At 41.3% G+C, this 14,970-nt stretch overlaps 2 protein-coding genes across 2 annotated transcripts; both read left to right on the plus strand.

The window, feature by feature from the left end:
• The first annotated feature begins 1,946 nt into the window (after positions 1-1,946).
• On the plus strand, positions 1,947-6,846 carry LOC116253106 (glutamate receptor 2.7-like). Its single transcript, XM_031627871.1, has 5 exons — positions 1,947-2,256; positions 3,662-5,007; positions 5,159-5,471; positions 5,553-5,962; positions 6,047-6,846. Exons 1-5 carry the CDS (start codon positions 1,983-1,985, stop codon positions 6,626-6,628), a joined length of 2,925 nt encoding a protein of 974 aa, XP_031483731.1. The 5' UTR covers positions 1,947-1,982; the 3' UTR covers positions 6,629-6,846.
• Positions 6,847-9,707: 2,861 nt separating this feature from the next.
• On the plus strand, positions 9,708-14,489 carry LOC116252074 (glutamate receptor 2.7-like). The gene is made up of 5 exons (XM_031626122.2): positions 9,708-10,032; positions 10,380-11,656; positions 11,785-12,097; positions 13,190-13,584; positions 13,664-14,489. The coding sequence occupies exons 1-5, from the start codon at positions 9,777-9,779 to the stop codon at positions 14,225-14,227; spliced, it is 2,805 nt and encodes a 934-aa protein (XP_031481982.1). The 5' UTR covers positions 9,708-9,776; the 3' UTR covers positions 14,228-14,489.
• Positions 14,490-14,970: the final 481 nt, after the last annotated feature.

Here is a 14,970-nt window from a genome sequence, read left to right on the forward strand (position 1 = left end):
ATTTATTGATTAATTTTCCATAACTGATTCAGCTCAGTCGGTGAATCGCCCGTTTTCTATTTACTGTATCTGTCTCCAAAGAACCATGTCCGTCGGTGAATTTAAAATCTAGCACTTAATGAATAATGTAACAAACGAACTAGACTGCTGACCCGATTATCGAATTCCGGGGTCTCATGTTTGCTTAAAATCATATTTGAACATGAAATCGCCGACATCCGAGGCATCTGACATCCTAATTGTAGTGAAAATTTTAGGGCTCCAAACGAATGTCTTAAAGCCGAATGATAGGAGACTCAACTTAGCTATTACTGACTTGTGACTCCGGCCATACGCTTGTTTCTGTTATTTTTAAAAAAAGAAAACAAAGAAAATGGGTATATAACTTGTCATTGAAACATAAAAAAGTTCTAGGACTTAGTTGCTTGTATAATCCAAAAACAAGCCAAATTAACATTTATGAGTAAAGCCATGATTAAGCTATATTTATTCATGTAACAAACAAAAAATTAACCTTACCATCGGGCTATTTTACTGTTTCATACTCTGGCATGATTGAGTATAAACATCTCATGGTATCAATGCAAAACAACTATTAAACAAAAACAAACATTGAATTCAAGATACCATTTATCACCAAATTTTAAGCGAGTCCAAAAGAGCTTTGCTCTAGTCAAATGAGTTGATTCAAAATGAGTCTAACGACTAATTTGGTTGGTCTTCTCAAATTTTGGGTCAAAACAAAGCCTCAAGGAAAAAATATGTTGTGCCGAAAAAAAAATTATGGAGGGAGCACCTTCACAGATTTTTCATACTTAAACGAACACTTAGACCAAATAATTTAAAATACTTAATGAAAATAAAGAAATCTTATGCAACAAGTGTGTGCAACTGCCCACACCTACCCACATGTAGTTCCACCAGTTGCTCACTGTTGGTGTGTGGATTTTTTCTTTTGTGAGTGCATTTATTTCAATTTGTACAAATGCGGGATTCGCGCTAATCCTTATATTGAAAGGAGGACCGTAATTTTTGTCGTCTTTTTTTCTGTGAGTATTTGTGTTCATCTCTGAATGAATAGTGAAATATCTGTGCGATCGTGGACGTATGAAATTACTATCTCGAACCACTTAAATCTTTGTCTTCTTCCTTGTTGCTTATAACCCCCTCTTAAAAGTGCAAGAAAAGAATTTGTGTTGTTCCTAACACCGACACCTACCAATATGTGGCCCCACCAGCAATGGACTTAATTTTAATCCATACGTTGTTCTTTTGACCAACTATCAAACGCGGATTCCTTATATCTGATGTACTGTAATTGATCCAAGCCTGACCCGCTTAGTTAGCAATACTAGCAAATGAAGAGGAACGATTTGAAAAAATCCAAATTCATAATTATTAACTAGAATGGCATCGGAATATGAGAAATGGCTGCGATTTCACGAACAATTTTGCAACGTTACTAAATGGAGCAAAACCATCAAAAGCATTCAGGATCCGACGAAAAGCTGCGAAAAAAGGCTGCGGTTCAACATATAACAAAATCAATTTTCGACTAAATCAGAGTTCTTATTTGGACCTGATTCCAAGGTTTGTTTGGGTTCTTTCCTGTGGAAACGGCCGATCGGTTCAGGGTTAGATGTACAAATGAATCTTTTACAAAGGCAAACTTGTTTCAAATATTATTCTACGAAAATTCGAGCTTGTATCTGTCAGATTTTCAAACGAAAGTCGCGTACTTCACTCGGAGCAGGAAACAGCGTACATAATATACGCGCTTTTCGCTCACTTTCAACTTGACCTACACGGCTCATTCTTAGTCTTCCATGAGCTTGACTAGCAAATCAGGAAACGTCGCATCGATAATTAAAACATTCGCCCTTGCTACGTTCTTAAATTGTTCTTCTCCACAGGAAACAGAGATCCACAAGGTTATTTTAAAAAAATGGTGTGAGTCTGTCCAGTTTCTGGAAGTACTGGAGATGAGCTCTTCAAAATACATGGCACTCCTTCTTCCTCCTTTTCTCCTCCTGTTGGCGCTCCAGAATTGCCCGCTCTCTCATGCCGCAAACAAGTCTGCAGTCCCTGTAAACGTCGGCTTGATCCTCGACTTCGAGTCCCAAGTAGGGAAGATCAGCCACACTTGCATCGCCCTCGCTCTGGAAGATTTCTATGCCACAGACAACCACAAGAAAAGGTTGGTTCTTCACGCACGCGACTGCAAGAGAGATGATTCTGTTCAGGCTGCTTCTGCGGGTAAGTTAACTTCTATAGTAGCTAGCTTCTCACTACTGCTGCTGCACAGTCTTTTGGGCATTTAAGAAGTTTGATAGTTCTCAATTTTTTTAAACTAGATTATATACATTTAATCTTGGAAAGAAATAATGATCCATGGGTGAATTCATGCATACAAAAAGCCTACTTTGAATCGTCCATGGATAAGTTCTATAGAGATTCCTAAGTTCACCCGCGTGAATAATAAGCAACCGACGAACCCGTTGCTAATTAATTGGATTGGAAAATCTATCCTTGGGAATTGCACTTGTAAGAGTAACGTGCTCTTGCACTCTTTCATACATGGCTGTCTGCTCACTTGACATTTTAAACCACAACATGAGTTCATTATAGTTAACAATTACTTGGCATGCGTTCTGCTTCTATTTCTCGTATCTTTTTTTCTAAGGGTATATATGTCGTGCATGAAAAGAAAAGAAAAAAAGGTTTATATAATTTAGAAGGATTAGCTAAAGGGCCCAAGTGCCATAAGGGGCGGACCAGATTCACATATAGTTTAACTGTTAAAATCTGCAGATCCAAGCCGCGGGCATTCGATATTGGTCATAGATCATGAGAAGTATCCACCATCTTCCTTTAACTTCGTCGGAATTTCCCGTTATTTCAGCATCAGAGAAATATAACAATTCAACCCACCTTTTCATTAAAAAGATGGGGAAAAAAATACCTAGTACAAGAAAAGAACAAGTGAATAACATGTATTCTAAGAGATTCCATTATTTTCCATCTCTCGTTCTTTCCAAAATTTACCTGTCGCAGTAATTCATGATCAACTGAAGTTGCACAGGTGAAGGAATTGGCGATAGACGTACGCTTCCCATGATCTACTGTATACATAACATAAACACTTTCAGTTGCTCATTTGGTCGACTTAACGTATCAGTTCTACATAGCCAGCATGAAGCCTATGGCGTTTTAATCGTCGGGAATACATTGCAGAAGAAAATATGAGAAATTATGATTCTATCGAGAGGTCGTTTCTTGTTGTTAAAGGAAAAAAGGAAAACAATAGAAAAAAAGGTAGCCTATTCCAAATGAAATTTAAGAACTGTCAAAAGGGTCAAAAGGCTTAAATATGGCCAAACGAGCAGACGCTGTTGGGATTTGGTTTTTTTCCTCACCCATCGCCGTCTATTGGTAGACGAATGTAAGAGTCGCAGGGAGGATGAAGTTTTTCCTTTAAGAATAACATACTTTAACTTTACACACACACACACTATATATATATATATATATATATATATATCGGCAGAATTTGGAAAAGGTTAAACTTAGATACATAGGCGTGATGAGAACTGCCTTACTTAGATATATAGCATGATCAGAACTGCCTTCTGATGCTCTTCCTCTGGAATCTGGATCCTAGCCATTGATCTACTGAACAACTGGGGGGTGGAGGCCATTCTCGGACCACAAACGTCGCAATCTGCAGAGTTCGTGGCAAATTTAGGAAGCAGTGCTCGAGTGCCAATTATTTCCTTCACCGCAACCAGCCCCTCACTCTCGTCCACCAACACACCTTACTTTATCCGGACTGCACAAACAGATGCAGCCCAAATTGAGGCCCTAGTTGCAGTCATTAAAGCTTGTCAATGGCGTCAAGTCGTGCCAGTGTACGAAGACTCGGCCTTCGGCGCCGGGTTGATTCCATTCTTAACAGATGCCCTTCAGCAGATCGGTGTTGCAGTTCCCAACAGAACACTGGTCCCACCTTCGCCCACAAATGGAGACGTCATTGATCAAAAGCTGGATGACCTTAACGGAATGGAGACGAGGGTCTTCGTGGTGCACATGACTCATATGCTTGGGGCTCAATTCTTTCGGAAAGTGCATGAAAAAGGAATGATGAGTGAAGGGTATGTGTGGATCATCACCAATTCAGTAGGTGACATGTTCGAATTCATGAATGCCACAGACATAGCACATATGGGTGGTGTTGTTGGAGTAAAGACCCACATACTGCCATCCAAATATTTGACAGAATTCACAGAAAAATGGAGGCATAGGTTCCGGTCAGACAATCCAGGGACCGAACCGCCAAGTGAGCTCAACAAGTTCGCCATATGGGCCCATGACACTGTGTTTGCATTAGCTTCCGCTGTAGAGCGAGTCGCCGGAGCAGGGAGTTCCAACTTCCTTCCAATCAGAGACCGGAATTCGACGAATGGTTTCCAAACGTTGGGGACTTCTCCTTCTGGTAAAGAACTGTTGCATGCAGTTCAGGAGACCACCAAGATCAAAGGACTATTCAGTGAATTCAAACTGAACAATGGGCAGCTGCAGTCTGGAGCTTTCAAGATAATCAATGTGGTGGAGCGTGGTGCCAAGGTGATCGGATTCTGGAAACCAGGTTTCGGGCTATCGAAGAATTTCAAAGTGAAAAACCAACAACAAAATAGGAGCAGTTTAGATGCGAGCAGTGTCCTCACTGGATCAGTAACTTGGCCTGGTGGATCAAGGGAAGTTCCTAGAGGTTGGGAAATTCCCAAGGGGAAGACGCTGAAAATTGGAGTGCCAGTACTACAGGATTACAAGGAGTTTGTAGATGTACAGAATAATGGAACTGTGGTGACGGGATTTTGCATAGATGTGTTCAAGGCAGTTGTCGCTTCCTTGAACTACAACGTTACATATGTTCTTTCACCTTTCAGTGACTCTAGTGGGAAGATGTTGGGGACCTACGATGAACTTGTACACCAGGTCTACCTTAAGGTACATCAATTTTTATCATTGTCTTACGGTTTATTTTTTGTAATTAGGGGTTTTCTTGTTACCAAATTTTGTTATGTATTCTTATTATATATATATACTTGTCAGCAACCTGTCTGTAAATGATATTCAGTTACCATGGTTGGTGAAGCAGAAGTATGACGCAGTAATGGGTGACACAACAATCATCGCCAACAGGTCCAAGTACGTGGACTTCACTTTGCCCTACTTGGAGTCGGGGGTGTCCATGATTGTACCAGTCCAGCCCCGTGACGACAATGCGTGGGTGTTCTTGAAGCCCATGACCCGGCCATTGTGGCTGACCACCGGCGCCTTCTTCGTCCTCACTGGGATCGTGGTGTGGATTCTAGAGCGGGGTTGTAGCGGGTCTGAATTCCAGGGGCCGCCCTCTGAGCAAACCGGCAAAGTCTTCTATTTTATCTTCTCCACCTTGGTGTTCGCACAAAGTAGGCTTTGTGTTTCTACCTCTCCTAGAGAAGCTTCTAACCACCAGTTTCTGAAAATGAATTTTCTCTGACTATTTTCAGAGGAGAAACTCGTAAGCAATCTGTCTCGCGTGGTGGTGATCGTCTGGGTGTTCGTGGTTTTGATTCTGACGTCGAGTTACACCGCCAGCTTGACCTCCATGCTCACCGCGCAGCAGCTTCAGCCGTCTGTCACGGACCCCCAAACGCTAATAAGAAATAAGAACAGGATAGGATTCAGAAATGGGACGTTCGTGGTTCATCTGTTGAACCGTTTGAACGTGGATCCGGCAAAAATCAAGCAGTTCGAAGACATGGAGACGGTCGCAGACGCGCTAACGAAAGGTGATAAGCATCCCGAAGGAATCGCTGCTTTCTTTGATGAAATTCCATACAATAAAATCTTCCTGCAAAAGCACTGTGGCAAATACACCATGGCTGGTCCTGTTTACAAGAATGCTGGCTTCGGATTTGTAACTCTCTCTCCTCTCTCGCTTTGGCTTTTCAGTGCTTTTCGAAGGATATAGTAGCTAACTAAGTGTTAAATGTCTTTTCAGGCATTCCCAAAAGGATCGCCCTTGGTTTCTGACATTTCTCGCGCAATTTTGAACGTGACGGAGGGAGAACAAATGGCAAAGATAGAGAAAGAGTGGGGTATGAGCAACAAAACTGAATGCGCGAATGTAGAAACAGAGAAGATCTCAAGTAGCCTGTCCCTTTCTAGCTTCTGGGGTCTCTTTCTCATAACCGGAACTACTTCACTTGGGGCTCTCATCATCGGCACCATTTCAATCTTACATCAATATAACAAGAGGGAGTTAGGAACCTTCCCATCTCTTGACTCAGAGTTCAAAAGCCTATGGCGGAAACTGCTGGACTTTGTTAGATACTTCGATGAGAAGGATCTCACCTCCCTTGCCTTTAAGAACAGAGTGATGACAGTGGACGGAAACCAGACTGATGCCGCTACTAGTGAGTACCAATCCCAGGGACAGAGCCCGATGAGTATGGATGTACCATGTGTGCTTTACGAAGATGCCAACTTCACGGACCAGGACGATCCCTCAGTCCATGACCATTTGCAGACTCGCGAAGATGCCAACGGCAACAACTCGAACTCGTTATCAGTATTACAGTAGTGCTTAATAGTATGTACGAAGCCATAGTAGTAAAGGTCCACGAACTTTGGTTCAAAGAGTCATTTCCATGGAAGCTTACGAAGAAACTTGAATCTTGCCTCTTAGCTGGTCACGAAGAAATTTTAGCTGGTGGAATATTCCACGTACTGCCTTCCCTACTTCTATCTATGCTCTTGTCATGCTAATTAATTGGTCATGGGACATTAATGTCATTTCAGTCGCCTATATATTCTTGTTACTCGATATTCTCACGGTTGACGACGCGTTAGTCGTTTGTCCGCAGCCATTTATTATACCATGCATCACATGATATAAAAATCCCAATTACTTGAAGGTCCATAAACAAACAATATTTTAATTTTGGAAGCCTCTGTAAAAAGTGGAATATTATGGATATCTCCATGCGGCCGGCATCTTGTGAACGCACTTATATGTATAAAATCTCGTATACAAGATCTATGGGAATCCATTATTACTTAAATGCATATTCTGATAACGTGTTCAAGGCATGCAGCCTTAGATATGGCTGCAAATCGGAAGGAACCAAACATATATCAAAAACAGATACCTCAACCAATTTCATCTCTTCGTCAAATCGAAAGACACGCCGGAATACAGATATTGTCAACACCGGCTAGCATTTTTTTTGCTACACTAGGAAGCCGGTGGTTATGGTAGGGTCCATATTAGCTAATTTATTTTGTCAGTGATGAATTAGTGGTGCTAAATAAAGGGTTGACTGTGCATTAGGCGACAGAGCTGTCTACTTTAAAGGGATCTGAGTTACAAATTTTGTTGTCATTGTCACAATTTAGTGGTAGTTATGTGGTTGCAGCTTCATTAATTATGAGTGGAAATCGACTAACATGGTTGACAAGATATATATAAGCCATTCCATTGTTCATTAATTTCCATGGGTTGATCGTTGATGGATTTAATAGCAATTTCCATTCCATTCCATTGTTTCTTTTAATAGCAATTAATTTTTTTAAGAGTGATCAATTCTGCTTAACTTCTTTGTTTTTTTCACGGGGCAAGCTGATAAATTCTTTATTGATTCAGCGGATAACTTCATTCGTTTTGGTTTACCATCGACCAAATTAAGCTAATTTGCTTTTAACAGCGTCAAAAGTTGCCCCGTGTTCTTTGCGTGTAGATATCTTGATCAAATTCAAACGCACGCATTGGTACCATTTCTTGTAAGGATTCAAAGATTATGAAAAGAGGCTGGTTTATTTTTATTTTAGTTTAGAATAAAACAAAAGTAAAGTCAAATAAGACAAAACCTATCACCATCAGGCCACAAAATCACAAAAATCAGGAGAGGTGGTCCACATTTCTCTTTTGTTGAAATCAGATAATTTTCAATCATGAGCTCATTGCTTTCCAATTATTCTCTTCTAGTTAACTTAATAAAAAAGAAACCCCACCGCTGAAAAGAGTCACCTGACCCTATTCGTATCGACCAAGTCAAGTCCCCAAAGCCTTGGGCTCTGCCGTGGCCCGTAAGCAACTGACCTGGTAAACCTATACAGGCTGTCTAGAGCCTGCGACACTAAACAATAAGGACAAACGAATCTCCTCTTTCTTCAAAGAAATTAATGCAATGACATTGATTCCTGCAGTCCCACCAACCTACGTAAATTCGGTGAAAAATTACCGGAGAATTTCACCCTGTTTTTTTATTTTAATTAGGGTTGTGTTTGATAGTTTTGGAGAAGGATACCAATAACATAAATTTTAAAAAACCCTATGGATTTAAGGTTGGATGACAGAATTCGATTTTAAATCTGTGGATTTGAGATCCTACTAATTTTAAATCACCGCAAATGTAATAAAACACACTTTAGATGATGCCTCATTCCTCTTACTCTAAGGATCCTGAGCTGTGTCGGGACCTAACAACAGGTTTAAAATCCTAAGGTGCGTTTAGATAACTCTAAGAAAGAAGTTTGAGAAGAAAAAGAACGTTTTCCTTCCCAAACATCATTTTCAGATCATGCCATGATGATGTTTTCTCATTAATGTATCATGGTTGTTTGTGCAATGAAGTTTAACACAGTGATTTTTCATTCCTTTCTTACTAAAATAGTTCAGATACGTGTTTTTTTATCATGTGAATATTTGAGATGGTTTTTATATATGCCTCACAGGTTCGACTTGTGCCTTTAGGCATCACCATGGCACTTTTCAGCTGGTTTCATTTCTTTTATTCTTAAATGGTAATAATATAAAAATGTAATAATATAAAAATATTATCTTATAGATAATATTTAAAGGTTTCATATAGTTTTTAAAAGCACCACCTAAAACTCTTTTTTTTTTTGTCATCCAAACAAAAACTAGGTTTTAGAAAGTGAAAACCTCGATTTGCTCATCCAATCCAAAACTCGTGAAAGAAAAAATTGATTTTCACAAAGCCAAGTTTTCACAAAAACCATTTTTTTAAAGTCCATCCAAACGCAACCCTAGACTTTGTTTAACTTGAAATTCTTAGGTTGAAGAGTTCAAAACCGTGCCTGATGATGGAGTTGCCGTTGGGAAGGAAACAACGACTAACTGTTGTTGCAAGTTTCATCCCTTGACCACGGGAGGTCAATGTTACTAAAAGCAAACCGAATAGGCTCATTCGAATCAAATTAGTGGCAAATCGAGTTCATTCTATGGCCGATTCAAGAGTGCCTTGTGTCGTTTTTGAAATGTTCTTTGCAATATATATTTAAGAACTTTCTTGTTCTTAGTTATCTTAACGTATTTTTATTTTTTAAGAAATAAATTTTTATTTTTTTTAAATTTATTTCCAACGATTCATTGAAGCCGCTTCCCCAAACCAGCAGCCTCACCCGATTCGGACGACACCAGAACGACTCATTGAGCAAATATCTGCCCTTATATATGCTTCTGTAATCTACAGTCACCACAAAAGTAAGAAATCAAAGGTCGCTACCAAGATGATCTTGCGAGATAACTATTAAAAAAAATTGGGTCAAGTCCTCTTAGTCCGCCATATTGGTCTTTCCATGAAGGTTCCTCTGACCCGCCAATTTACGTATTATCTCTGTCTATAAATGTGGCCCTCTTTCAAAACTTACAGCCTTGTCTGCAGGAAAAACTTTCGCTGTGTTGATAGCGATACCAAAATCTCAAGATGAAGACCACCAATTTCTTTCTTTCCTTCTTCGTCTTCCTCTACCAGTCAATTGGCTTCTGCGTTGCTGTGAATCAGTCTGCAATTCCTGTGAAATTTGGGTTAATTCTGAACATGAGCTGTCCAGTGGGAAAGATGAGCAGCCTGTGCGTGTCCATGGCGTTGGAAGATTTCTATTCTGAAGGCAACCACGCAAAAAGATTGGTTCTCCGACTGCGCGACTCCCAAGAGGATTCCCTTGCCGCTGCATCTGCCGGTCTGAACTCGTATCTCCTCTTTCTCTTCTCCCTAATTTCCTCATATGATTCTTTTTCCTGCAAATCATTGGTAATTTTCTTATTACGTACCGAATTGGCGAATTCTCAAGATTGAATCTGATGATCGGAGCCCTTATCTTGCAAAGCTTTAGACATACAACTGTGAAGTTCGTGAGTCAGATAAGCAATTTGCAATCGAAATTTGCATAACCAAAGGTTAATCAATCACTCGATATTCTGGTTTTGAACTCACGGTGACGATGTGATTTCCAGAGTTTACGATGCTTATCTTTCTCTACTCCTCTCTTCTCTTTGTTCTAAATCTTTCTTATTTCTCAACATGTAGCTCTGGATCTCTTGAAGAAGGAAGAGGTGGAAGCCATTGTTGGTCCACAAAATTCTGGAGAAACCGACTTCGTGGCCAATTTGGGAGGCAAAGCTCAAGTGCCCACCATTTCTTTCAGCGCAACAAGTCCGCTGCTCTCCTCCATGAAGACACCATACTTCATCCGAGGCGCTCAAAACGACGCCGCTCAGGTGGGCGCCATCGCCGACATCTTCAAATCTACAGAATGGAGGAGAGTGGTCCTCGTCTACGAAGACAACGACTATGGCCGGGGGATGATCCCTTCTCTAGCCGACGCATTTCAAGGAATCGGCGTGATCACCACATACAGGTCCGACATCCCCCCCTCTGCGTCAGACCTCTACATAGAGCGCGAGCTCTACAAGATGATGACCATGCAGACCAGGGTCTTCGTGGTGCACATGGGTTCGGTCCTTGGAGCCCAGTTCTTCCGGCTGGTGCACAAGCTTGGCATGATGAGCACAGGCTATGCTTGGATCGTCACTAATGGCGTGGGAAATCTATTGGGGAACATGGACCCATCTCTGATCGGTTCCATGCGAGGGGTTATTGGATTACAGACCCATGTGCCTCGATCCAAGAAGCTTGATGACTTTAAGGTAAGATGGATGAGCAAGTCCAATAACTCGAGCCTCAATGTCTACGGGCTATGGGCCTACGACACCATCTGGGCATTAGCTTTAGCAGCTGAGAGTTCAGACGCCGGAAAATCCAAGTATAGGTATTCGAATGGGTCGGCAAATTCATCGGACCCCTTCACTTTTGGAGTTTCTCCGACAGGTGCAGGTCTCCTTAAGGCAATCCTGAGCAGCAATTTCAAGGGGCTGAGCGGCGACTTCCGGCTTGCCGGCGGCGAGCTGCAGGCGACCACATTCCAATTGGTGAACCTTGTGGGCAAAGGAAAGTTCAACATTGTTGGGTACTGGGACTCCATACATCGGCTTCGGAATCTTGCCGGCGAGTCGAATCTGGGCTCGGTGACTTGGCCTGGTGGAGGGTCGGAGGCTCCCAAGGGCTGGGTCACGCCAACGAACGGCAAGACCTTGAAGATCTTGGTTCCGATGAAGGATGGGTTCAGTGAGTTCGTGAATGTGCAGGACAGCGCTCCCAAGGTCACAGGGTACAGCATAGACGTATTCAAGGATGTGGTAAAAGCGCTGCCTTATGCCTTGCCCTACGAGTTCGTGCCCTATGGAAACAAGAGCGGGGACAACGATTGGCCCTACGACGTCCTTATTGATCAGATTTACAAGAAGGTGCGCCATACATCTCTCCCCCTCTTTATATATATACATGTGTATAAACCTACTACTCGAAAAAGACCGATGATCTTGAGATGAGTTGGGAGTTGGTGTAGTATTTAACGGATGTATTTTACGAGCAGATGTACGATGGATTGGTTGGGGACGTGACGATCATAGGGAACCGATCAAAGTACGTGGACTTCACATTGCCTTATTCGGACTCGGGGGTGTCCATGATCGTGCCCGTTAAAGCGACTAACAGGAAGAAGGCCGGGGTGTTCCTGGAGCCACTAACGCCGCAGCTCTGGGGGGTCTCCGCCGCCTTCTTCGTCTTTACCGGAATTGTGATCTGGGCGTTGGAGCATAGAATCAATCCGAATTTCAGGGGTCCGCCGTCCGAGCAGATAGGGTTGATCTTCTACTATGCCTTCTCAACCATGGTCTTTGCCCACAGTAAGTGTTCCTCAACTACTTGATCTTTGCTTTTCCAGTCATGGTCGTTAGAAACTATATATATATATATATGTTCATTAGAACCAGATGCATATTGGGTGCAATACAATTTCAACAAAGCCGTTTAACTTGACTTGTGATATTTTGATTTCCTTTGCTATGAAGATGCCGTTTTGTTGAATAGTCTCATCCAAGAAAATTTGACTTCATGTTGCTAAATTTTGGTGCAGTAATCTTCGGTTTCAGTTGCAACATCTTGACTTCATGTCCTACGTAGAGTTTGCATTTGAAAAGAGAAAAGGATAATAAATTAATGGTAGGTCCATTCGCTGACTTTGTTTCCTTGGTTATAAAGAAACGAGAACAATGACAGAGGAATAGATAAAATAACATTTTCATACGTAAACCTAAAACTTCATGACAATAGAAAGCAGACATACTTTTCGATATTGTTAAAAAGATATCTACGCTTTGCAATATTAATAGAAAGTACAGTTACTAAGTTGAGATCATCAATACACAAACATTAATTAGCATTAGCTTTTCAAATATATGGATGAGATTAGGCGTATTTTAAACTACCCTAGAGGGTTATATGCGAAGCGGTTTATGTGCACATTCCCTGTGTACAAAAAAACATTATGTGTACAAAAAGTTACGCACATGATATGTAACGACTAAAATATCTTTGGAAGAGTAAAAGATGGAGGTTTTAAAAAGAATAAAAGACTTTTTATCAACATTTTCTTTAAGAACTACATATTATAAGATCTTCAGGTTATAAATATTGGAGGTGGGCCAAACCCTCCTTTTTCTTCATATAATGTCTACATTGACTTTTGCGAGTCGTGGTCTTCTTTACATTGTTCTCTTCTTCTTCTTCTTCTCGGATGCCAAATATAGCTTGACAAAAAAAGATCTAAGTTTATCCAGGAAAAAGAAGATAATCTGTAAACCTTAATTCAGAAGTCTTAACTCAGAAGTAATGGTGGTTTTAAATTAGAACTAGATGACCAATACATGCTCATATTTAATAATATAATATGATGCCCAATACAAGCTGGTGATGGAAATGAAATTACTCCTTTGCAGATGAAAGGTTGGCTAGCAACTTGGCTCGCGTGGTGGTTGTGATTTGGGTGTTCGTGGTTTTGATCCTGACGTCGAGCTACACTGCTAGCTTGGCATCCATACTCACAGTTCAGCAGTTTCAGCCGGAAGCCACAGACCTGCAGGCCCTAATTAATCAAGGACAAAAGATCGGCTACCAGTCAGGGTCCTTCGTGAAGGACATGCTGAAGATGAAGAATGCCAGGGATGAACAGGTCGTGGCCCTAAGCACAGACCAAGAATACGCAGACGCTCTTCTAAACGAAACTGTAGCTGCCATAGTCGATGAGATCCCATACATCAAAGTGTTTCTCTCCAAGCATTGCCGTGGATTCATGATAGTTGGTCCAACCTACAAGACTGATGGTTTTGGCTTTGTATGTCATCTCCCTCTCTCTCACTCTCTCTCACTCTCTGTGATCAACATGAAAACCAACAATTGTTCGTCTTTTCCAGGTTTTCCCAAAGGGATCCCCACTGGTTTCAGACGTTTCTAGTGCAATTCTGAATGTGACTGAGGGCGAGTCCATGTCCAAGATAGAGAGGAGTTGGCTCGGCAGCCAGACCACATGTGCAGATGCTCAAGACCAACTGACCTCCAATAGACTACCACTGTACAGTTTTAGGGGCCTCTTTCTACTCACTGGAACAGTTTCACTCGGGGCAGTCATCATCTTCTTTTTCCTCTTTGTACTCGACTATCTCAAGAGCAACGCTCCAAGAAGACAAGGTTTCTGGCAAACGACATTATCAGTAGTTAAGCACTTTGACACCAAGGATCTGTCCTCCAACACCTTTAGAAAGGAAACGCAGAAGACGACTGGTACTATGAGAAGAAACAGCTCCAAAGTTCACGATGTCCCGATTGAAGATCATGATTTGCAGAATGAAAGCCATGGAAGCCCCACAGTAACACCGTCTTCTCTCGAAGCAGAGGGAAACCAGGTGCCTGATCAGGAGATAAGAGAGGAAAATACATCTGTTCATGAAGGCTACATTCAGCTTGTTGCGCAGCGCTAATAAGTGATTGTGGAGTACGCTGTCTGACAAGTAAAGTAATTTGTACAGCCGACTAATAAATGTTACATAGTGTTTCAAGTGGCAATATGAATAGGCCACAGAAAATGATCCGTCCGCTGGATCATGGCTCATGAGGTAGCTGCAAGAAATAGATGAGGTTAACTATAGTACAGTCTCTTCTCTTCTTGAGGAACTCAGATTTACAAAATGTAAGGGCAAATAGATACTCGACAAATTAATGAAACTTTCTATCAAAAGTAAACCTCAAGATCATATGGTAATAAAATATTAGTTGACCTACTTTTCAATATTATTAAAAAGACACTTAAGCTAAACTTTGCAGTAAGCTTCCCAATGAGTTGAGTTAATAAATACCCATATTAGTTTGACTCTGAAAACTTTTCAATAAACAAATGAGATTGGTGGGATAGGCATGGCAAGATCGAAAGCAATCGGGTCAACATCGATTTAAAAAGATGTCGTATGGTGATTTAATACTTTGCCTTGAAAAGGACAAACAATGAGGCTTTTCTTCCAATATTCTGCAGTCAATGGCACGAACCAGTGAGGAACCACATGAACGATGGCTAGATACGTTTCACCTAAATGGATGGTCCCTCTTCTCGTAACCAGACTAGTGACTTGTCGTTTTCTTCTCCTTCTTCTCAAATTGAGCCAAAAAAACTGCAACTAAGATAGCAGAGCAAGCCGGGTTGATACTCAACTGCGCTGCCAAAATTAGC

Source organism: Nymphaea colorata, chromosome 4 (assembly GCF_008831285.2).
Source record: "Nymphaea colorata isolate Beijing-Zhang1983 chromosome 4, ASM883128v2, whole genome shotgun sequence".
NCBI lineage: Eukaryota > Viridiplantae > Streptophyta > Magnoliopsida > Nymphaeales > Nymphaeaceae > Nymphaea > Nymphaea colorata.

Coding starts and splice junctions, on each gene's coding strand:
- LOC116253106 (XM_031627871.1), top strand. CDS start 1,983: ATGAGCTCTTCAAAATACATGGCACTCCTTCTTCCTCCTTTTCTCCTC. Junction 5,008..5,158: donor TACACCAGGTCTACCTTAAG/GTACATCAATTT, acceptor TTGGTGAAGCAG/AAGTATGACGCAGTAATGGG. Junction 5,963..6,046: donor AGAATGCTGGCTTCGGATTT/GTAACTCTCTCT, acceptor ATGTCTTTTCAG/GCATTCCCAAAAGGATCGCC.
- LOC116252074 (XM_031626122.2), top strand. CDS start 9,777: ATGAAGACCACCAATTTCTTTCTTTCCTTCTTCGTCTTCCTCTACCAG. Junction 10,033..10,379: donor CCTTGCCGCTGCATCTGCCG/GTCTGAACTCGT, acceptor CTCAACATGTAG/CTCTGGATCTCTTGAAGAAG. Junction 12,098..13,189: donor AACCATGGTCTTTGCCCACA/GTAAGTGTTCCT, acceptor ACTCCTTTGCAG/ATGAAAGGTTGGCTAGCAAC.